The following is a 23109-nucleotide window of genomic DNA, read 5'->3' as shown; positions in this document are numbered from 1 at the left end:
TTCCCCAGACTGCAGCAATCTCATCTCCCACTGGTGACTTTCCTGGGATACAAGCCTGGACAAGGTGTGGGCTCTTTGAGAGCGCTCTACAGTGCCATAGATACGGTCCTGCCCTCATTCCATGACCCTTCCAATCTGACACAGCCCTCAGTCAATACAACTGAAATCTCCCAGGACCAATACCTTTTCCAGACCATCAATACCTGCATAACACTTTTCTACCTTGCAGATTGTACTGATCCTTTAGCAGGATATGCTTATCTTTTCAACGGCTCAAGTCACTCCAAACGGGGCGTAAAATTCAAAGGCTGCATCAGATGACAGCTCTTGCTTCCCTGGATGGGCCTGCACTCCCTATCAGCTCCCAGCCCCTCTGCTTTGCTCCTCTGCTGCAGTAACACTGCGGTGGGCACTCACTGGGAGTTTATGAGAAAGGATGATTTGTTCAGCCAGTGCATGAAAAAATACAGAGTACATGAGAAGAGTCGTATTTTTCAGGTGCTGTTCAAAAAGAAAGAATATCTGAAGAAGAAATAAGAACAATGCTTTCATACCTGCACCTCCCAAGAAAAAACAAGCCCCTGAATCATGTTTTCAGTCTCTCACGCTTTTCTTCAGACAGGAAAGGGAGGGATGTTCCGAAGACATATTTCTGAAATGCTCAGAAAGGAGGCTGACGAAGCAAACAGAGCACAAGCGTTCACAACACCAGGGTCTGTCGCAGCCTGGTGTTACCAAAATAGCTCAGTGCCTTCAGCTGGGAGACTCCCACTCCCACTACAACTGTATTCAGGCCTGGGAGAAAAGCTCCACACTGCAGGAGGCTCGGTGACATCTGACCTTGCTGTGGTTGTCATGGCAAGCAGGTTCAGGATGTCTTGCCCCTAAAGCCAGCTTTCTCTTTGCCCTAGGTCTATCAACACATACAGGAAACTCTTGTAAATAATCTGCTTCTCCCTACACCCCTCTCTTCTCTCTCTCACTATTTTCCAGCTATCTCTAGAGCTAGAATATATAAGCTAAGCAGCTTCATCAGTGGGATTGGTGTGGGGGTGGAGGCAGAGGCAAGAGAAAGTAGGATAATTGTGTGAGAGATGCTTGAAGGGGTGAAGGCTTTGGGGCTGTACAGGAAGCTCCCTCCAGACATCACTGTCCTGGCAGGACCCGTGTGCTGCAGCAGATGCTGTCATCCACGCTCACCGGGGTCCTGAGATGAGACAGTAGGTCTGGCTCCAGTGCAGAATATACCAGGTACTGAAGTCAGTGCAGCCATTGAGATCAGCTGTACTCACAAAACAGCATAATAACAAAATGGTGAATCTCTCCCTTTAAAAGAAAAAAAAAAAAATGCACAGACCAAGCATAAGCTACTACCTCAACTTTCCCTTTTTATTAGTGTGTCTCTCTCCTACTGTGAAGAGAGAGTGAGAAATATGCTTGCCTAAAGTGAAACTACTTATAGATTATAGCTACAAGGGAAAAAAAAATGCAGCCTCCCCATTTTCTTCTTAAGGCTAGCCTTCTTAAGGATGTTTGAATTGAAACTATTCAATTTAACATGCTATGAATTTTTTCTCTCTTTAATTCACAATCAACCTCTCTGTATCTTTACAAGCACATCTAAATTTTCAGATGCGAACTACAGCTGCAAACACGCAGGTGCCAATGGGGAACATGACCTCCAGATGGCAGGTGGAAGGGGACCCAGTCCTAAAATGTCCACCCTTTACTGTGGTGAACCTGGAGAAGCTCTGTCACCAAGCCAGCAGCTCCAAGCACAAAGGACACAAATCAGGCTGGTGAGTTCAGATCACTAGAGGGAGACACAGACACACACACACACACACCCCCACACACCTCATCAGTCTCTTGCACTCAGTAACCTTCTCTTCAGACACTGTTTTGCTGTAGTTGACTACCAGAGTGCTGAGTGGTGTGTTTGGAGAACAAAGAAGGTTGTTAGGGAAGGCAAGCAATATGGACTGCATCTACCATGCTCAGGAGGGCAGGCTTAGCAGACCTTTCGTCTTTTTGTCCTAGTCAGGGCAAAATAGTCCCTTGATTTCAATGGGTCTGTGCAATGGGTGGGAATGATGGAGAATTGGAAAGTTCATTAAGCTGCTGTTGTGATCCTGCTTGTGAAAGTACATGGCAATTCCTTTTCCTGTCATCATTAAATATGGGAGATTTTGAATACTCATCTTCTGGGGTGCTCAGTTTTCACTCCCACATCTAGCTCTCTGGGATCCCTCAAGACTGTCCCATGGAGGTAGGGGAGGGAAAGTAGCTGGCTATTCCTGGATGTCCCAGCTTAACAGGAGTGTCCCCATTGAGCAGCACTAAGCTTGAGGGTAGAGGCACAGCACTGCAAAGACAGTAATATTACAGCATGCAGTGAACTGTAAAAATGCTGCTTTTCTGTAGGTGGAGGAAAGTTTCAATATGGACGTAATCCAGCTCAGCCTTTAAAATGCCACAGAAAAGACTTCAACAGCCTGACCAACTAGAATTGGTACCCATCTGGGAGAAGATAAAAGGGAGGCAACTCTACCAGACTCCAACTTGCTGTAAGGAGAAATGTTTTTCGTGGCAGGAAGGCAACTATCTTGGTATAGAACTGCCACATCTTGGCAGCAACAGCACAGAAAATCTTGCCAGAGGTGGAGCAGCCAAGCATTGACCAGAAGAGTCCACATGTTCCCCTCCAACCACTGCTGAATGCAGCAGGGTAAATTTCCTCCTCACAGCAGCTTTATTTGTCTGTTTCCCCAGAAATGCCAAAATACTCATTTTGCCCTTGCTCTCCTTCTCCGCCCTGGGACAGGAGAGAGAAATCAAAGCTGTTAAAAAAATGAATGTTTCACGCATAAACAGTGTTTGTACTGAAACAGCATCGCAGCCCACAGTAAGTGAATGTGGCATTATTGCAAGATGATTACAAGAGGAAGGATCCCTGTGCAGTGCATGTGTAGCAGGGCATAGAAGGAAGAAAAGAAACTGTTCTGGGGAGAGAGTGCCTTCACAGCTTCAGCTTGTGAGAGGTGAGGAAGGAGGCAATGGGGATCTAGCTTGTAGGCCCTTGGAAAAACAGACCTCTAAAAATATAAGAAATGTGGAGCAAGTGTAAGTGGGAAGCAAATAGAGGTTGAAACAACTTTGGATGCCTTCTGGAGAAGACCTGAAAAAGTTGAAAGTTTGGCTTGTTTCCCAGGCTCTTTTTGAGCCAGCATCCTATTCCTTTTCCTTCTTTTTTATTTTTTTTCTCCTACATATTGGATAAGATGAAGACTAGATCAAGAGAAAAAGACATCTCAGAAAGTGTGCTAAAACAAACTGTGAGTGTATAAGAGGCAAATTGAAAGGTCTCTGTGGAGGATGAGACCCCATCTTTACCAGAAAGTATTTTGAAGATGAAAGAAGAAAAAAAAAAAGAGGACAAGGAGACCTGTTTAAAAAAATCATCAGTTGCCTCAGTTGTTTAGTTAAACAAATACCTTGTAAACCTCAAATTTCCTGAGAGTTTCATGGGGGAGAAGGTTGTGACATAAGAAGAACTGGCACAGTAATACCAAAAAAACCCCTACCAAATCCGAACCAAAAACCCCACCCCAAGCCTCCCAAAACAAGACTGCTTCTCTCCACAACTGTTTTACTGAGGTTTTAGTAGAGCAGCAGAAAGGTGGGCTAAATCCAAATGGTTTAGATAACCGAAAAACCTGCTTCCCACTCATCAGTACCTATTGACTGCAGGGCTGACTTGTGGTGACTCCAGCTGAGGGTTTTCTGTTTGATCCTTTCTTTGGGCATAAACTGGGTTTTCCTGTGCTACACAAAGTGAAGCAACAAGGCTTTGGACTTAGGCAGCAATGAGAAGCAAGCAAACACAGGACATAATGATCAAAGTTGTCCCTTGTGACCAATATGTCCTTCTTAACTCATGCCTTCAGAAAGCTCTCTGTCTCTGCTTCCTTCAGTGCTCAGCTCTACAAGGAGGCTGGCATGCACTGAAGGAAAATACACAAGTGAGCGGGGGCGTGAGATAATCTGTCTCTTTCACTTTAGGTCTTATACTGATCTCTGAGCCCCAAAGCATGAAGTTTAACATCCTTTTCAATATTTTTATTGTGAATAACAAGAATATCCAGATTTGTTCACATTATCCTCAAGAATACACAAGCTGGCTGAGTCTTGCCAAGTTCCCGTCTTTAAATAACTTTCCATGGCAATGAGTTCTACAGCTGTTTATAAACATATTATATGTATACCATCTCAATTACACAGGGCATGCAGGCACATTTCTGTATTCTCCATCCCTCCTAAACTTCCCAGGCTATGGTAAATTCCCTAAGACTCAATGCAAATTTGTAGCACACTCTAGGGAGAGTCAGACTGGCATATTTGACAAGCCTTCTCATCTCCTTTCATTTTATGCTGTGACATGGGACTGGGGTGTTGCAATCAATACTTATCTGCTTTGGTCTAGACTGGTTCTTCTTATGCTCTGATTACCACTGTAATAACTAAGCTCCTTTTCTGAGCCAAAGTGAGTATCTTTAGACTGTCAGGTAGCATTCAGAAGAATCCAGAGTGTTTTCTTCTCCATCAAGTGGCCTTGCTGGGCTGAGGCCAAGGAAGTTGGATTGAGAATGGGATACCTAGTGGCTTTATACAGGTTTCATACTCTGTAGCTTCTCCAGGAAAAGGGAATTGCTTGTTCCTCAGCTGGTTATGCATAAGCAGTAAAGGACTCAATTCCTCAACTTTCGTCAAAATAGCTTTGTCTCCCTGTCCCCAGCTCTCAGGATGTCACCAACATGGGTACTAAAGGCATTTGCCAGAGTACCCACAAGCAAGGTCCTTGGGAAGGTTTCAGCCACTGATGCTTTGTGGCAAAGAAGCAGAAACATGAATGGTACTGCTCTTTACAAGCTTCTCAGGACAGGAGACAGCTTTTTCTTCTGCATTTGTCTGCCCATGCACAGCAAAAGGATTGGCAGTGAGATCTCTGGTAATCCAAAGACCCCACAGCAACTGTCCGTGTTCATATTGCTGCTAACCTGATTCACAGGAGGCCACTCTTTAGGGCTTCCCTTGAGAGTTTATTGGTAAGAATATGAATGTACATTAATTTTTCTTCTCCCCACGAAGCTCTTTTTCAGTCAACCAGGCATCTAGCTTTGCTCTGAGTAAGACATAGAGATGAGAAATGATAAATGATAAAGCCTCTGGACTGTGATCTCACTGTCTTACCGGTAGGGAGAAGACACATTAGCCTGAAAAATCCTAAGTCAGTAGAGACATGAAGTAAAACTAAGAGGGGCTCGAAAGCAGGCATTGGCTACCATTTCTGAACTATTTTACTGATTCTTTTCTTGGCTGTGTTAGTTGTTATCCTGGTGCAAGGTAGAGGGAAAACAGAGCTCCTCCTAACATAACTACCTGTAGATGGGTAGGCTGCCTGTGGTAGCCCTCACAGACCATATCAGTGTGATAAGTGATACATGGTCCTGTGCTGGGACCTCGTCCAGGATGTGGTGCAGCTACAGCATATTTGAGGTTATTGCACTCAGTGACAAAAAAATAATGTATACCTTTGTGGGCCATGGATCAGGCAGCTTATGAACTGACATTAAGGAGAATAAAACAATAGGGTGCCACCCACTTTTTGTACAGAGTCTGGGTTTTTTCCCTTTCAGGAGATGAGAGGCTACAGAGTGTTCCCTAGTGAAGTATTCTTAATGCTGACAGCTGCTAATTCATGCAGTCTGCATAGGACATCATCAATACTCACACCCACTCTAAATGAACACATCACAATTTCCTGACAAATCCATTTCAGATCATCAGTTTTACAGTCTTTGCTATGGCTTACCATCACAAACCAGGATGGCAAAAGTCATAGGGTATGGCAGGCTTAACAAGCCCGCAGCTGTGTCCTGAATCACAGAAATGGAATCAGCCTATGTGCAGGGAGGGATGTACTAGCCTGCTGCTGGAAGCTGCAGGTCAGTGATCCCAGAAAAGAGCTCTGCTGGCTGGAGGGGAAGAGCTAATGAAGCTGTTTGTGCTTCCAGGAAATGCCTGTTAAATTATCTACAACTACTTAGACCTGGCTGCCAATGTCCTACAGAACAATAGCCCGTCAGGTAAGAAAGAAAAGGGTCTGGGTGACTCTCTCCACCTGCTCTGCCAAAATACAATCTGTCAATCATCTGAAGAGGAATGCAAGAGGAGAGTAAGGACTTGCATCGTTCCAAGGAATGTCATTCCTGCTTTCATCAAATTAAAGCTGATCTATATTGTCATTTGCCATTGAATTATTAAAGTATTTTTCCCCTTACCTGCCTCCCTCCCAGGTGTCAGTGCTACAGTCATCAACCTTAGCCACACTTTAGCTATCTCACAGGATTAGGAGAGGTATATTCTCTGTGAGCTGCTTCAGGGCATCAGGACTTACAGTTGAAGTGAGAAAAATGCCTGGTTCAACTGCTCACTGAAGAACCAGAACAGGAAGCAACATAGCAGTTTATAAATCAATTTTTTAACTTCCCAGATAGGCAGATAAGTTAGCTACGATTGCAGCATTTAAACAAACTATCACATGCATCCCTACCTTCTCTGCATAAGTACCAACACTGCCTTCCCTTTGCATTTGTATCTTCCACTTCCCAGCCAAGAAGAAAGAAATAATTTCTGTGGTCCTCACTCGGGTAATTAGCCAACAAACGCTATTGACAAAGTCAATGAATGAAAGAAACAGTAAACAAAGTAGCTAATGAACTCCTTGAGGAGAGTGCACAAAGAAAAAGTAATTTGGCACTCTCGCCCCCCAATACCGGTTTAATTTTACTACCTGTCCATTCAAAACCTCCTACACAAGCTCAATAACACTCTTTCTTCCAGTTCTGCAGTCACAAGTTTAACCATGAAAAAAACTGAAGGAGAGAGATATATTTCAGAAACCTTTACAATGATCTAAAATAGCTCTTTGATGCATAGCAGATGTCTTCAAAACTTTCATAAATGGAGCCAAAATGCTTTGCAGTTCTGGAAAAGGGAGATTCCAAGATAAGACATGTTTCCAACTGCAGCAGCTCTGGAAGAGATTTGGAATTTATATTAATTGTCAACCTCAAGGAAAACACTTAGAAGAAGTCCTTCTGTCTCCCATTTTGAGACAAGTGCCTTACTGGGCTTTATGCTGCTCAAAGACCTGATGTCTGCCTGAAAGCAGTTCCTCTGTATCTGTAAAAGACAGCAGATGGGTTCAGATGGGGAAAAAGAGAGAACCACAACCAGTGACACATGGAGGTGACAGACTGAGGACTGCCTGCCCTTCATCATAACCTCTAGTTTGTTACGGAGGAGGTGCTTGGCAGGCTTCACTGCAGGGAGGAGGACTGAGGAGGGATTGGAAAGGAGTCAGTGAGATGGTGCTGAGGGATGCTAACAAGGCAACACCTCTGAGACACACAGCATGGGAGAAAAAATGTGAAGGGACATGCTGGAAAACTGAACAACAGAGCCAAGACAACTGTCCCTACAGTCAAAGTAGGGATGGGATTCTTCAGTTCTGTTGCTCACCAGAGAGGATAGCCAGAGCGAAGATTTGTTCTGTGGAGACTTTTGTAAAAAGGAGAAAAGAAATCTGTGTCTGATACAATGAAGTAGGTGGTAAAACTGAAAAATACCCCACAAAGCACCAACAGCCAAAGTGATGAGTCAGAACAGGAATCTTCTTACTGCTCTGAAGAATGCCTCTCACGTGTACCAGGGCTTAGATTTCAGGAAGATTTAACGGCCTTAACTCAGTGTTAGGCTGTGATCACAGATTAGCTAGGGAGTATCTTTTACTTGAATACAAGGAGTTAGAGAACTGTTGTAACCGCTGGACTCTGCCTAGCAGGCTGCAGCTCCCTGCGAGCACAGCGGGGGTTTCCTAGGGCCATGCCATCAGTCTCATCCCGGAGTCCATTTCAGACAGCCCCGCGATCTGGCTCCGGCAGCCAGCAGCGTTACAATGCAGTGGTGATGAAGAAGGTAGAGAAGGGTCCACCATGAGGGTTTGAGATGGCTTTAATCACACCCCGCCCCCACGATGTTCAGACGTAAAGAGACCTTGTGGTTTAAGTGCGGGGTGGTTTTGTCAGGGGCCCAGGGGCGGTCCCTGGGCGGGGTTGGGGTACAGGAGCCAATAGGGAGAAACTGAGGGAGTGGCCAGGGCTAGGGAGGGAACAGGGGGAACGTGACAGAATCGGGTGATTAACAGGCTACCACAGAGAACTAAAAGACTGATGCAGCAGTAAGATGGAAGATTTGATATGAAGTAAACTTTAAGAACAGAAATACCACAGCTAGAAGATTCTATATACATAATTAAAGATTAAAAAAATAGGTTCTATTTTCCTATAAATGCAAATGGCACAGTCATGCTTAATTCCGAAAAAAAACCAGAAGAGAAAAGTCAGGTAGTGACGATGATACCACAGAGGAGTAGTTTTCCCCGCATCAACCCTGCTCCCACCTCTTCCTGGCAGGCTTTCCCCATCTTTCTTCTCCTGTCATTGCAAGAAATGGGCCAGAAATACAAACTGCGTATCTGGCCTTCATACACATGAAAGCTCAGGAGAACTTTGGTTTGGCTGAAGAGACGAGACAGGAAATCTAAGTAACCCCAACCTCAACCACAGGCTCCAAATCCCGGGGGTTCTGGATGTAGCCCTTAGATTAAACTCTGTTCCAATGTGTCATTCTATCTTTCTCTCTCCAACTTTCCTTCTGCAACATTCTCCCCTTTTCTGGCTGCTGAACTGCAGTAGAAAGTTGCACTATCTGTAGCACATGCAGAATGTTTGTTCTCTGCCTACCTCAAATCCTCTTTAACCTTTTATATATATGGGACTATCACAGAAGACCATTCATATGGGGCTAATCAATGCTTAATCCATGCATTTTAGATTAAAGAACATCTGATAGGAAGATAAATCATCTAAAGAGTTTTTTTCTCCTCCAAGGACATGATATGGAGGGATAGAAACCTACCTCTTGTTCTCATCCTACTGTTAAATCTTTATGGGTTGAAGGTTTCCTTGCAACCCAAGCTGCTAACCCCATAGAGTCTGGCTACTGAAAGGATATTCTCCTTCCATCCTAGCCACGTCCTCGAGCATGGAGGGCACAGTCAGATAGCACAACAAAGATGGCGAGTTTTCCTTTATTCTGTCACCATCCTGCTCTTCACTCACCTTGAAGATCAAATGCCTTCTTTACTCATCCCAGAAGACACAAGACTTCTGGCTGTCTGCCAAAGTGGAGAGTAATATGAAATAAACTGGGCCACTATTTGCCTCTCCCTTTTAAGGCAAATCAGTAGGAAGCAAATCCCATGGTTTTCAGAGAGAACCTCTTTTATGTACTGTCTCAACAGAAATCCTTTTCCTTCAGTCTGGCACCAGCATCATTTTATCTCCACCACTGTGCTGTGCATTACCAGCAGAACAGACTGGGACAACTAGATGAAGACCTAAGCTAAATAGAATTACAGGTCCAATTCTGTAGAGCATCTATTGAAGTAATTTCATTTGTTCACTTGGAAAACCTGGTTATTGTGCCTGGGAATTCACACCACAAAACAAGCTTGAAGTACATTTAAGATTCTTGCCACTTTTCTATTGCTGCCTATATTGCTACTGAAATTTTCTTTGATGCTGGAAGAGAAGGAAACTACTGCATGGTGCAGAAATTGAATACAGTTGGATTTCTTACCTGTAGGAGTGAGGTGCCTCCAGGTGATGACAGGCTCAGGACGCCCATTTGCCATGCAAACCAGGGTCACATTGCTGCCCTCATTCACGGTGATGTCCGAGGAGATATTGGAGATCTTTGGTGGAACTGTGAAGGCAAAAGAAAGTTTGACCTTGTTAGAAGCAGAATTATGGAGGGCAGCTTGCCTGGCTTACTAATCTACCTGCCTATTAACCAGAGCCAGCCACAAACTCATCTCACAGGCTGCACGCTCTTCACTACTACCTGGGTTTCTGAAATTACATCAGAGCAGTATGTACTCTTGTGTAGTTTGTATTTCAAGGGTCTCCAGGTAGAAATGGCCTTTGCTGCAACAGCAATGCTGTGTGTTTGGAAAAGTTTGGGGATCTTCATAAAATGACCTCTAAGAACTTGCCTGCGTGCCCCAAGTCTGCATGGAAGGGGTCAGCAGGCTCCAAGTATCATCCCAGCTAATTTTTACACTCCAAAGATGGAGTTCTACATCCTCCTGCAGGATGCCAGGCCTCCAGGCACCGACTCAGAGGGTGTATTAGTTATTGGTTTCTGTGACATCTTTCAGCCAAGAAGGATCCTCCATGGGCGACCTGCAGTAGACAGCTTCTGGATGACTGCACCCCACATATCACAGCACCAAAGGCACAGCAGAGTCTTTAAGATGCCGTGACTTGGGCATTCAAGATCCTTAAAAACCTTCCAAGCTGAGTTTGTGTCATGGGACCAGAGTGACCATGAACTGGGACCTGAACAGAAACCTCCAGGTGTGGAGTGTGCCAGCTGTTGCAGTCTTTCCTGTCTCACATCCATGTCTTGCTTCCATGCTTCACACCCCATGTCAGGTGGTGAGGGAGTTGGATTAAAAAGGAATCCTCTAATTTTTTTTTTTTCTTTCATATATTTTCGGCTTCCAAATTTGTGTGTAGCGAGGAATGAAACAACATCATTTTCTGCTTTGCTTACCACAAGTAAACAGACAGCAGCTTCCCCTTCCCCCTCCCTGGCAGGAGTGGCTGATGGTCCTTTTGAGGCAAAGCTGCCTATAAGCTAGGTGGGGAAAAGGAAATGAAGCCTGAAGAGAGCAGCTCACTACTTCCAGCTGTGTTGCTGGATTCACAGGAATATTCTTGACACCCCACAGCTCATTAGACTCTCTGTGTAGGCCCCAAACTCATGGACAACACTTGAGCATCTATGATCATGGGACCCCCTCGAAGGAAGAGGACCTGTCAAGCAAAGTGAGGCAGACATCTATTTTCCTACATGCTCACTCACCCAGGCAAGGAGGGATTTAAGCCAGGCACATTGGGGAAGGATTGCCATGATCTGTGGAGAAGTGACAATGCAGAGGGCAGTGAGGAAGCAGCTGGGGGACAACACAGTAGGGAAGGGTTTTGCATGCCTTGTGAAAGCAGGACAGCTGGGGGGCCATCCCACATGCCTGTGCACCAGTGAAGGTATCATGGTGAAAAAACAGGAGGAATCAGATGTTCACACAGATTCACAGTGTTGTAAACCCATAGGGCTGGAAGAGCTGGATTGAGACAGCTCTTAGGACTGGCCTGTAGCTCAGATACAGGCTTTCTAAGAAAGACAGGCTGGAAAGGAGAGGAAAAGAAATGCAAAGGAGTGGCTGGCATGTACCCAGCTCTGGATGGTGAACTAGCTGAGAGCTCAGATGTAAGGATCAGAGGATATCACAGTGTCACCCTTGTTCCTTGGTGTTTATTACCAACCATTTGATAAAGAAGAGGCAATAGATAAAGACTGCTTCAGACAGGTAAAAGAAGCCTCACAATCACAGTTCCTCATTAGGGACCAACCACCTTGACATTTTTTGGAAGGGAGAAGGTGCTAGGCTTAAGCAGTCCAGGACACGTGGGGGTCCTTTAGGTTCAGCATGAGTTAGCAGTATGCCCTTGCAGCAAAGACCAAGCACCCTGGGTTGTATTAACAAGAGAGTAACCCCATAAGTGGAGGGGTACATCTGAAACCTTTTACATGGTGCTTATTAGACAGAATCTCAGGCACTAGATCAGTCTTGGGCTCCCCAGTACAGGAAGGCCATTGACACACTGGAGCAAGTCCACTGGAAGGCCCCCAGGATGGTCAGAGGACTGTAGCACATGACTTACCAGGAAAACCTAAGAGAAATGGGTCTGTTCAGTCTGAAGAAGAGAAGGCTGAGGGAGATCTTATTGCTCTCTACAAAAAGTGAGTGGGAATGTGTGGAAAAGACAGAGGCAGGCTTTTCTCAGAGATGCACAGAGGTGCACAGTGAACAGTGAAAAGCAGCAAACATGAGCTGCGATGTAGGGAAAATTCTGACTCAAAACGAGGAAAAAGCTTTTACCTTCAGAAAGTCAAAGACAGGACTAGGTTCCTCAAAGAGGGGATGGAAACTCACCTCCTTTCTTTCCCAGTGGATGAGTGGAACACCCTGTTCCCATGGCTCAGAACAGACCTGCTCATTGTTCCAGCCAGCAGACCTGCAGGCTGGTAGAGCCCTGAAAGTTCCAGTGCAGAAATCCAAACTGCTACTCTTACTTACTGGGAACAAAGCAATTCAGAGGGCCACCTCACACCTGAGAGAAGACCAACATGCACAGAAGAGGACAGAGGGGCTTAGTCTGGGAAAGAACAAGAGGCTGCTATTTCTGCCCCAGTGTTCTGTCAGGGGGCACAAGGACAGTGACTTTGGAGCACACTCAGCACAGCTTCTCCATGGTGCACTGGCAAACCTGGGTATGCAGAGCCCAAGAATAAAACCAGTAGCTACACCACGTTCTGGGAATATTACCATAACCTCAAGGGGTTAACATTTTCATGAGGAAAAAAAGCTGTGCGGCAAACCAAGAAGAACTAAGCAGAACTAGCAGGTGGAGCTGTGGGCCACTGTGAAGTCCTAGCAGAATGGTGCAATGCCAGCCAAAATGGCTGAGGAGAGAGCAACAAAAGCCACTACAGGGCAGCAGCAGAGCTCCAGTTGGGACATGTATAAACTGCCACTTTCCAAAGCTGTCAAGACATTTTACTTCACAGAGGATCAAGTAAACTCAGCCAGTACAAGCAGATCTGACCATGCCTACTGAATACCCAAGAGGAAGAGCATGTGTCCAGATGGTCATATCTGGCTTGCCGCTTTTTCAGATGAGGGTGGAAAGGACATCCAAGGCTGAAATCCTGTTAGGAATATAATGGTTTGCTCCTTTCAGCTGCCACCCTGGTCAGGAGGCAAGGAAAGGCTAAGACGAGGGGGAATAGGGCAGGAAATCATTTCCCTCTAAATTTAAAACCTGGCTTGGCTTCATCTGCTTAGAATCCAAAGCCAGTGGACAATAATTTCACTCAGATAAAAAGTCAGAGACTTTTAATTTTCAGGGCGTCAAGCCAGCATGTTAAAATGCCAAAACTGTCAGCACCAGCAACAGTTAGCATTGCCTCCTTGGCACTTGTCATTACTTTGCACACACCTTTTTAGGACAGCCTTAAAATGAGAAGCTTTGACCTTATTATTTTTCCCCATGTGGAGGTTGTATTATGTTTTCACAGGTCCCAGACTGCTGGAAGAAGGATTGCTGAGAATAACACCTCCTGGGACCAGAATCTTCTGGGTGTCACAACCTCTATTTGCCCAGCCATCTCCTGTTGACCCTCAAGTGGAAAACTCTTTTGTGTCTGGCCTCTGAACCATTAGCAGAGGCAAACCCACAGGCTGCAGCCCCACAGCAGGGCAAGTCCTACAGCTAAACAGAGCTTCCAGGCATTTTCATATCCTGACTACAACTTTTTCCTTCAGGGGAAACCAGGCTGCTGCTGCACTCCTCTGGCTCCAAGGACCATGGGAAAGCCCTGTCAGGGTCTCTGGTACTGCTGAAAAATATAAGACTACCAGATTTTTTTCCACCCTTTCAGTGTAAATCACATGGGATATCCATTACACTGTGCTTAGCATCCCCCTGGTTGCACACTGTAGTACCCCACTGCTCCATCCCCAGAGAGGGAGGATGCCCCACCCACAGCAGGGACTGATTCTGGAGAGATGGAAATGAACACTGAGAAGAATGACTTGGAGCTCACGTATTCATTTCTTCTACATTTCACATCTACAGGACAAGGCTGATGCCAGCCCAGCATCTCATCTTCCACGTCACTGACAGTAAATAACAAACCCCAAAGTAACCAGTGGCCATTCTCCATGACAGAAGCTCGCATTGGAAGAGAAGGGAAGCTGCAAGGCAGGAATGAGGCAAGGGCAGAGATACTGTAGGGTGCCCTGGACTGGGAGGGCTGCAGGGCAGGAGGGGCACAAGGTCAGAGCTGGTGTGGGAGATTTCAAGTCCCAGGCAAGACACAGTGACAGAGCTAGGTAGAACGGGCTTGTGCAGAAACAGCTTGCACCAAGCCTGTTCTAGTTAATTGCCGTCAATCCTTCACTTCATGACAACTGCAACTCACATTAATTTAAATAATAAGAAAGACTGAGACATGAAAAATAGATCATGCTCCCCCAGCACAATTACTGTTGCTCTCCAGATGAAAGCAGGTGATTTGTTTCCACAAAAACACTTGCTATAGCAGTTATTACAGACCAGGGGCTGCATACGGGATGCAGCAAGGAAACCACAAACAAGCAAACACGCAAACATCTGCTGTTGTTATCCTTGCCTTTTATGACCAAAGCCCTTCAGAGCTCAAAACTCCTCCTGAGATATTACCCGGAATGGTGTGGGCGGGCTGGATCAGTGTTCTAATTCAAGGCTATGGAAGGAGGCAAGGAGAACTGCTACACCCCTAATGTCCCAGTAAATGAGTGAGCCCAAAGGTTAAGAGACACGAGTTCACAAGCGGGAGGCCAGCTCCTGAGTACCTTTCCAGGAGTGCAATGGGGGATGGAACAAGAAAACATCAAGGCCACCCTTGCTAAAGCAAGGCTTCTGGAGATCTTTCCTAATGGAATTTATGCAGAACCTGACCCATGCCACAGCTCCCAAACCATTCAGATCCCTGCCTTTTGATCAGAGCACCTAGTCACAGCACAGGCACAAAGTGGCAGGAATGGGAACCACTGCCTAGCAGGAGTGGTACAAGGGGTGCCTAAAGGCTGGGGGCAGCAGTTTCTTGCTCCTGCACTGAGGGCTCTGGTTTCATGATGCTTCACATGACATCTCAATGCAGCAGGAGGATGGGTTTGTGAGAAAAGGGCAGGAAGCACAGAACTAGGAACTCAACTTGGGTATGACAGAATAAAAAATGCAAACAGAGGGACAGTGGACACCTAGCTGGAAAACAGCTCTGAGCCCTGTAAATGCATTCGCATGAAATTCACTCAGATGGCTGGACCATTCCCTTTGGATAAACAGTGCCCTGCATCTAAGACCCTTAGATGGAGCTTTCCACTGTAGGGCAGCTACTCCCCAATCTCAAATTATAAGACTGCTCAACAGTACAGTCAATAAGTCACAAAATACATTAAAAAAATACAGCTTATTCCCAGTCTACAGACCTATAATACAGCAAAAGCTATTTAATATCTCCAAGACACAGATGCAAACAGTATTGAAACTGCCTAAGAAAGCCCCTAAGCTCCATTTAAGTGGTCTAACTGCTTGTCCGAAAAAGGGCACCTTGGATACAAATGGAAAAAGTCACAATCCCTTCCATATATCCTCATTAGTTGCTTCCTCCAGCCTATTTCCTTCCTCTCTATTGGCAAGTAGGACCCCCATCTGTTGGATAAAATTAGGAGTCCCACTCACTAATACACAGGAGTCACCAGCTCTCAGGGCAAAAACAAGAAAACATCAGGACTTCTCTCCAAAGTCAAAGGAACTTTGCAGCCACTAAAACCCTCCCCAGGTGCCTATCAATTAGCCTTGAGAGTTCTTATTTCCTTGTCCCCAGATCCCAATTAACAGCACTTTACAACAAACGCTAATAAGCCCCAAGGCAGAGGTAGGGGGGATGCTGACCATCATATGGTCCTTCAATGCTTTAGAACAGCCACCTTGCTCACCACAATTAGGGGTCCTTTCCTGGGGCAATTAATTGACAGCAAATTGGCCTCATTAGTCATTGTTTAGTTAAAGTGTTTAGTGGTGAAGAGAGTACCTGAAGAAGGGGCTGAGCTGCTAAACACAACTAAATGGTTTAATTTCCCTCTTATGTGTGCAGCAGGCTAATCACAGCTCTTTACAGCAGTAACAAGAAACAGCTTGTTGATGCTAAAGTCCGCAATGGGAGCAAGCTGAGGCTGGAAGGTAAAATCCAGACACCCTTTGGGACACGGCATGGTAATGTTTCTGAAGCATTTTACAGAAGAAATGTGACATCAGACCCAAGATGTGTTTTTTACGGTCTGATTCACGCTGCAGCCTCAGCCAGAGGGAGACAAAGCTGTCAGCAGAGCGAGAGGGCAGAGAGGGAAGTTGTTGAACTTCATTAAAGAGAGTGGACTCTGAAAGAGCCTTCTGACCTTCCACTCTGCTAGGCTTGTTTCACTCTGCCAATGCCTCGCTCAGCATTAAAGCTTCTGTGAAGTAGAGGCAAATCCTGAAGGCTTGGTTTTGTTTTTTAATCCCCTGGGAACCAAAAAACCTCTCAAAATACACTACAGTGTTTTTACAAGGTGTAAAAATTCCCTCCTTCTGTTGTCTGAAAGGGAGTGCCTCATCATGTAGCCTTTAGGGAAGAGTCTATGACAGCCAGAGCATGGAAACCACTTTAAAAGATCTGCAGTTCCCAACCCACAGTGTGCTCCCCCAGCACTCCGCACTGCTGGGGCTGATCTCCATCAAGGATCACTGCTGATGCCAAGAGAGGCCAGGCAGAAGGAGGCACAGGGGCTGCGAGCTTGGGCCTTGCCATCTCGGTGAGCTTCCCCCATCATGCTGCTGAGCCTCACCCGCTGAGACGCCAGGCAGGAAATTATTGAAAATCCAGATGGGGACTGTGTATATGGCACTGGCTGGGAGCAGAGAAGCAGACAGGATCCTGTAAATCAAAGCCATGTGCAAAGCTACCCATGAGCTGGGTAGCGTGTCAGAGCTCACCGCACTGGAGAGTAAGAGTTTACAAGCCAAAATATTTTGTCTAAAGGAATGCTCTGCCTCGTCCAATATATAGTTAAGTGTCTGGACGATTTTTCCACGTAACACTGCATGGGAAGTGCTTCCAGTACATTCTTTCTTCACAGAGAGCAGCACAGAGTACAAACGTGTTGCACTGTCCCATTCCTGAGCTGTTGGAAAAACCAGCATAGAACTGGGCTCAATTGCTTATACTCATTCCTGCTGATTTTATTTTTTATGAATTTGTCTCCATGAAATCTTCAGGAAAGAAATTATTTTGCTACCTCACTGAAAGAAATACAGAAAAGAATAGCTTAAATCTTAAGCCAGCCTTGTTTTCCAGTGCACTGAGGTGACAGGGTTAAAAGAAGCCTCACTCCTGTTCACAGCCTAGCACCTCCACTTCAAACCTGGACGCCAGCCTTGTACTCTAAAGCAGCTCCAGCTCTGAGCCTGAGCTCCAGCTTTTACCTAGTGCTGATTGTATTTCACACACACCTGGCTTTTTGGTGCGCCCTCAACCAAGCACAGATTTACAGAACCCACGTTTTTGGGTCCTGATGCAGCCCAGGAGAGCAGGTTCTCAGTTATGTGCTCAGCATGTAAATGAAAGCACAAAACACAAGCCAGGCATATGCCTGATATCCGCTTATCACCAGATTTGCACCTCTGGATATGAAGTTCTTTGCTACAACCCTTCCCTTTCTCTTCGATTAACATACTAAATTTATGCCACTCATCTGCAGTTCCTGTCTTTAAAGAACTGCTCTGTGCATTTGCTGTTTGTGTTGCTACAGTTCTTTCTGCTTGTGAAACTGACTTCAAGAGCTTTATGGCTAACCCTCCTAGAGGAGCCTGCTGTGACAACCCAGCCTTCCTAACAGGACATGTGTAAACAACAACAGAAGTGCTTGCCATGCTAATCCCCGGGGATTAACTCTTGGAATGCCACCTAATCCCAAACATTTTAAGAACTGCAGATGTACACAGCTCTTGGTCTTTGTTTCAAGTGTGTTTATATATTCTCTCTGACTGTTCTTTTTAAATCTGGTATTTACTTATGAGACTGAAACAATACAAAGTCTTTCTTTTTGCAGCCATAATCAGCCATCCTGGAAGAGAAATTCTTTGAGAAAGTTGTCCTTAGTGTCCAGGTCCTCCAAAGACATTTCTGAGAATTTTCTGAAGAAGAACTTTTTCACAGAAACATTTAGTATGTTGGATGTATGTGGCATGCAGCTGAGTCCTAATATGCAGCCTTTCTGGGGTTTGACTCAGAGCCAAGGGAGCTTCTCCTTTGATGTTAATGACCTTTGGACAAATCCTTATACAACGAGAATGGGTGATGGCTTCAAGGAAATGCTGCAGCCAGAACAGGGATGCTTTATTAACCAGTTGAGACAAAAAAGCAAGATTATGGGTTTTTAATGGAGTCCCAGCAGCCCTTGGCTCCTCCCTCTTAACTCCTTCTTTGGGAAGTAGACTAGGGAGCACAGGCCAGGCATGAGGAGAAAAAAAATAACAGAGAAAAACCTATGTCATTCCAGGGCAGGAATTAAAGGTTCAGAGAAGGTCCTGATCAGGCAAGCGGGGAGGAAGTTAATTTCTGCTAACACCCCACTCTAGATGAAGATGAGGTTGTCCATGATAGCTTTACATGCTGGAGAAACAGAGCCAAGTTTTTTGTTTGTTTTCAGATCTTTTGCTGTTGCTTATATTCAGCTCATTAGGGACAGAGTACAGCCAGCAGAACAACCATTGTGAACCACTGATGAACATCCACACACAGGCTAAGTGAAAAAGGCATCACTGTCCAAAGGCTGTTCTCAGGTTCCTTTGATTGCCCATGGTTTATCCCACATCCTCTTCGATAAGCCAGAGGGAGATGAATAGGACTCTCCAAAGTGTCTCGTGCATACCACATACCCAGGGATCTGGCTCAGTTTCAACAGAAGCAGGTCCTCAGTGACAAGCCTCTCACTCAAACCAAATGCACATGGTACATGTAGAATGTCTTTTATTAGCAGGCTTTCCTTCCTTACACATTGAAGTGAGCAAAATGGAGCAGGACAGCTTGCTGTAACCACCTTTCAAGATTGCTTTCAGGCTTCTAGGGGAGCAGAAAGCTACAGCAGCACTTTGGAAATGCTGGGTTTGCTTTCAGTCAAAAGTATAAAGAACAAAGATAATAATCCCATACTGGGGCCTTTACTCAGAATCACAGAATGTCTTGGGTTGGAAGGGATATTAAATATCATCTAGTTCCAACTCCCCTGCTGTGGCCAGGGACATCTTTCACTAGATCAGGTTGCTCAGAGCTTCATCCAACCTGGCCTTGAACACTTCCAGGGACGTGATAGCCACATCTCTGGGCAGACTGTTCCAGTGCCTCACCACTCTCATAGTGAAGAATTTCTTCCTAACACCTAATCTAAACCTGTCCTCTTTGAGTTTGAAGCCATTTCCCCTTGACCTGTCACTACATGCTCTTGTAAATATTCTCCTCTATCTTTCTTGTAAGATTCCTTCAGGTACTGGAAGGCACTGGAAATTAGATCACCTCGAAGCCTTCTGTTCTCCAGGCCGAACAATCCCAATTCTCTCAGCTTTTCCTTGTAAAAGAGATGGTCCATCCCTCTAATCACCTTGGTGGACCTCCTCTGGACTCACTCCAACAGTTCCATGCCCTTCCAGTGCTGGGGACCCCAGAGCTGGATGTAGCACTGCAGGTGAGGGTCTCAGAGAGCAAAGTAGAGGGGCAGAACCCCCACTCTGGCCCTGCTGGCCACACTGCTTTGGATGCAGCCCACGAAACAATTGGCTTTCTGGGCTACAAGAGCACATTGCTGGATTGCATTGTCACTATTTCTGGATCCAGAGATGTTGGCCTTTCCCACCATACACAGTTATGAAATGCCAGCTGTGAGACCTTCACTTGTTAGCCATTGTTGAGCTTGGTGAAAGCTGCAGAAACCTCATTTCTAAAGGCCAGGGTGTTATCATCAGCCATCTGAGAAGGGAAAGCCAAAGAGTTCAAGGCAAAGAATCCCTCCTGTCAGAAATGCTCATTCACACAAGTCTGATCCAGCAGAAAAGAGGAAAAAACAAATACAGTGCTCCTGAAGTAAAGGCATCTTTGAACAAAGTAAGCATCTGGCTAGAGCTGAGATGTGATTGTGGTGATCTCTTTCTCACAAACCAACCAAGAGCCAAGGTTTCCTGAGAAGGAGAGGTTCTGCTGTTGGAGGTTCCCTGCTGAAAAAAAGTGCTCTGTTTTAGTTCAGCCACATGCAAGAGCACCTTGATGTCTTGGAATTTTCCTACTGTTCCCCTTTCCAAGCTTTGCTGTGTGGTAAAGATGTGCTGTATACATGCAGACAGCCTCAAAGGAGGGAAAAGGATGAATTCCAAGAGCTTTGCTCTGTAAACACAATACATTGAATTGTTGCCATTTCAATTAAAGGAGAATTTCTCCCGGACTGCCAGGCATGAGGCTTATTCCTTGTAGCCTGCAGCTTTACTAGGACACATAAAAATACTATCTTCTTCCCCCAGTAGGGTTCAAGGCTGCCCTCTTCAAAGTTAATGAATTGTTTGCTGGTCTCTGTTATAAACTGAGGGAATCACAGAATGGACAAGGTTGGAAGGGATCACAATGGGTCATCTGGTCCAACTTTCCTGCTCAAGTATCATCCTAGACTACATTGTCCATTCAGAAGGATGAGGTTACATCCAGAAGGGTTTTCAGCACCTTTGTACTGAGTGGGAAAACAGTTTTACAGACAAGTTTCATCTAAGGTTCTGCAAGTAAATACTCACCACCCCAGAAATCCAGTGCTACTGGCTGCAGAGCAGGAATATCTCCTCTGATTTTCAACAAAGAACACTGACAAAAAACTGCAAATACTTCCACTGCAGTAGGGAATCAAAACCTAAGTCCCATGAAAAACACAAGCCATGTCTCCCTGCTGTAACAGCACATCCACAACTGGGCCTCTGTAAAAGCAGAGTTATCAGAGTAAGCAATGCTACTGAAAAACTGAAGGAATCATTCCATTGGTCTGGTACTCCACATTCAGTATTGCTCTACACACTTGTGCTCCACCTTTCTAAGGCTCAGTTCTCATTCTCATTCTTAGGTAACTACTGTGTGCAAGGTACATGGCATCCCCAGGGACTGGTACCTGAATGGAGTCACAAGAGGTACGATGCCTCACCATCAACAGCTGCAACAGGTGAGTAGGAGGAGTAAAGGAAGAGTGTCTGGAAAGCCTCAGACTGTTCTTTTTGAAGAATTAATATGCTGCAAAGTTCCTTGGCAGAACAAAGAGGGCAAATCCCAGGCAGAGAAAACAGTCTTGATCCTTCACTGCTGGTACAAATTATAGAATGTATACTCTTTTACACGAAAGGAAATGCAGGGAAGGAGATAATCTCCCTGTGGTTCATAAACCCAAGGCAAAAAGCTGGACCCACAAAATGTTGTGCAATCTGAACAGGAATAGAAATGTAATCAATATAGTTGGGGACACTGATGAAGGATAAGGATACACATACACTTTCCTTTCTGATGGTCATGATATACTGAAGTCTGCAAAAATTATTTCCCCAAAGTACAAAGAGTGATAAAAAATACAAAGAAACTTTGCATCAGAATGCAATTCTGAAAACTCTGCCAAAGCCTGAAGAAAAGCAGAGATATAGCTGAGATGGCATCACACTATGGATCATCCTGCCACTGGATTGGGCGCAGACATTCATGACAAATAGGCACAAGGGATGCAGCGCAAATACAGTGTGACACTGTATCCTGGGCATATGCTTGATGTATGGAGGATTAAATGCCACACACACACTGTCCTGGGTAGATTGTATCTAGTGCTGACAGATACCTGAGGGATCTGTCTCTTCCTTTATACACTTTGGCAATTGCCATGCCAACAAAGGATTATGGCACTGGGGGGGCGAGAAGGAGAGATCATTTGCTACTCTGTTTAAAAGAGACTTTATCCTCTGGGGGAATTTTTTCAAGATGTTGGATTTCTTCTTAAATGATATTTCTACCTGCCTATACACATTTGAGGTTGATGGGCTTTCCTCCTTTCCTCTGTCCCCCTAGCACAACACCTCACTCTTCTGGCATACCAAAGCAACCTTAAAGCAAATGTGGCTTCTGTAAGTCGGTTTGAGTACTGCAGCCCTCAGCCCTTGCCTCCATACAAGCTGCAAAGGCAAGAAAACAGCCAACATGCTGTAAAGACCAATTCCTTTCTCTCTGTGGTGAGCCCTCTGATTGACGTCTCCGTTCGTCAAGAGAGACAGACTGTCTTGAGTGTGAGATAGCTAACTATCACCTGGGGAGGCGATTAGAGGGGGAAGGAGGGAGAAAGGGGGACACAGACAGACAGACAGAAAGGAGAGCTGAGGAGGGGGAAAGAGGAAAGGAGTGACAGCAGAGTGCAGATGAGAGAAAGCCAGTAGTGCTTGATGAATTAAGTTGTCAACTTTGGCATCACCTGTGTACCTTGTCATGCCAATAAATCCATTGAAGCTGAACCTGCACCATGAGTCAAGAGTGAGAGAGTGCTGATGGAAGGAAGAAATAACAGCCCATTTAAAGACTCAGAGCAATTTATGAGTTACCTCAGGAGGGAAGTAGTGACAATGGGGAAAGAGAGGTTCTTCCCCACCACGCTGGGCAGGGAAGCTTGTTTTGGATTCAAGCCGTCCACCCAGTCGTGCTGCGGAAAGTAAAGAGATAGAGACAGAAGAGACTTCTTGTTCAAGAAAGAGAAAGGCAATGGAGAGGCTTACTGTGGTCCAAGGGGAACAGGGCAGGCACATGCCTTTTCACAGTACTATGTGCTTCGGGAAATCCCTTGAGGTGCTGAGGGAAGATGTTGAGAACAAGAAGCCAGATTGCGAAAGGAGACAAAGGGCATAGAGCACAGTCAGAACCACAGCACTGAGGGAACATGAAGGAAAGCGAAGGACAGCAGAGATGGGAAGCACAGCTCTGGCACGGAGCAGTGGCTGTGTTGGAAAGCCAGGAGGGACACAAAATTCTCCGCTGACTCTGAAGTTGGAAGCATGGCACTGAGATGCAAACAGCTTTGATGGGCTGTACCAGGGAAGTACTGCACCAAGGTGCTTTCCTGCACAGCTAAGGAGATTCTCACTAACTTTTTTAAAGGATTCCATGCATGTCTTAAAAGATTCTGTCCCCCAGAACTCTAGTGAAGTCTGTTGGATGTGACTG

At 45.4% G+C, this 23109-nt stretch overlaps 1 protein-coding gene across 3 annotated transcripts in view; it reads right to left on the bottom strand.

Annotated features, from left to right (window-relative positions):
- Window positions 1-23109, bottom strand: part of LOC121666325 (limbic system associated membrane protein) — a 1004233-nt gene that overhangs the window by 103980 nt on the left and 877144 nt on the right. For all 3 annotated transcript variants that reach the window (XM_042031779.1, XM_042031778.1, XM_042031780.1), the window contains one exon: window positions 9766-9891. In XM_042031779.1, the coding sequence (XP_041887713.1) occupies window positions 9766-9891 (126 nt within the window). The remainder of the gene's footprint in view (window positions 1-9765; window positions 9892-23109) is intronic.

Source organism: Corvus kubaryi, unplaced genomic scaffold, assembly GCF_017639235.1.
Source record: "Corvus kubaryi isolate FWS band 111438036 unplaced genomic scaffold, C.kubaryi_AGA036_p1.0 37341, whole genome shotgun sequence".
NCBI classification, from domain to species: Eukaryota; Metazoa; Chordata; class Aves; order Passeriformes; family Corvidae; genus Corvus; species Corvus kubaryi.
Note: the sequence above shows the minus strand (reverse complement) of the source record. Positions and strands in the feature narration are given on the sequence as shown.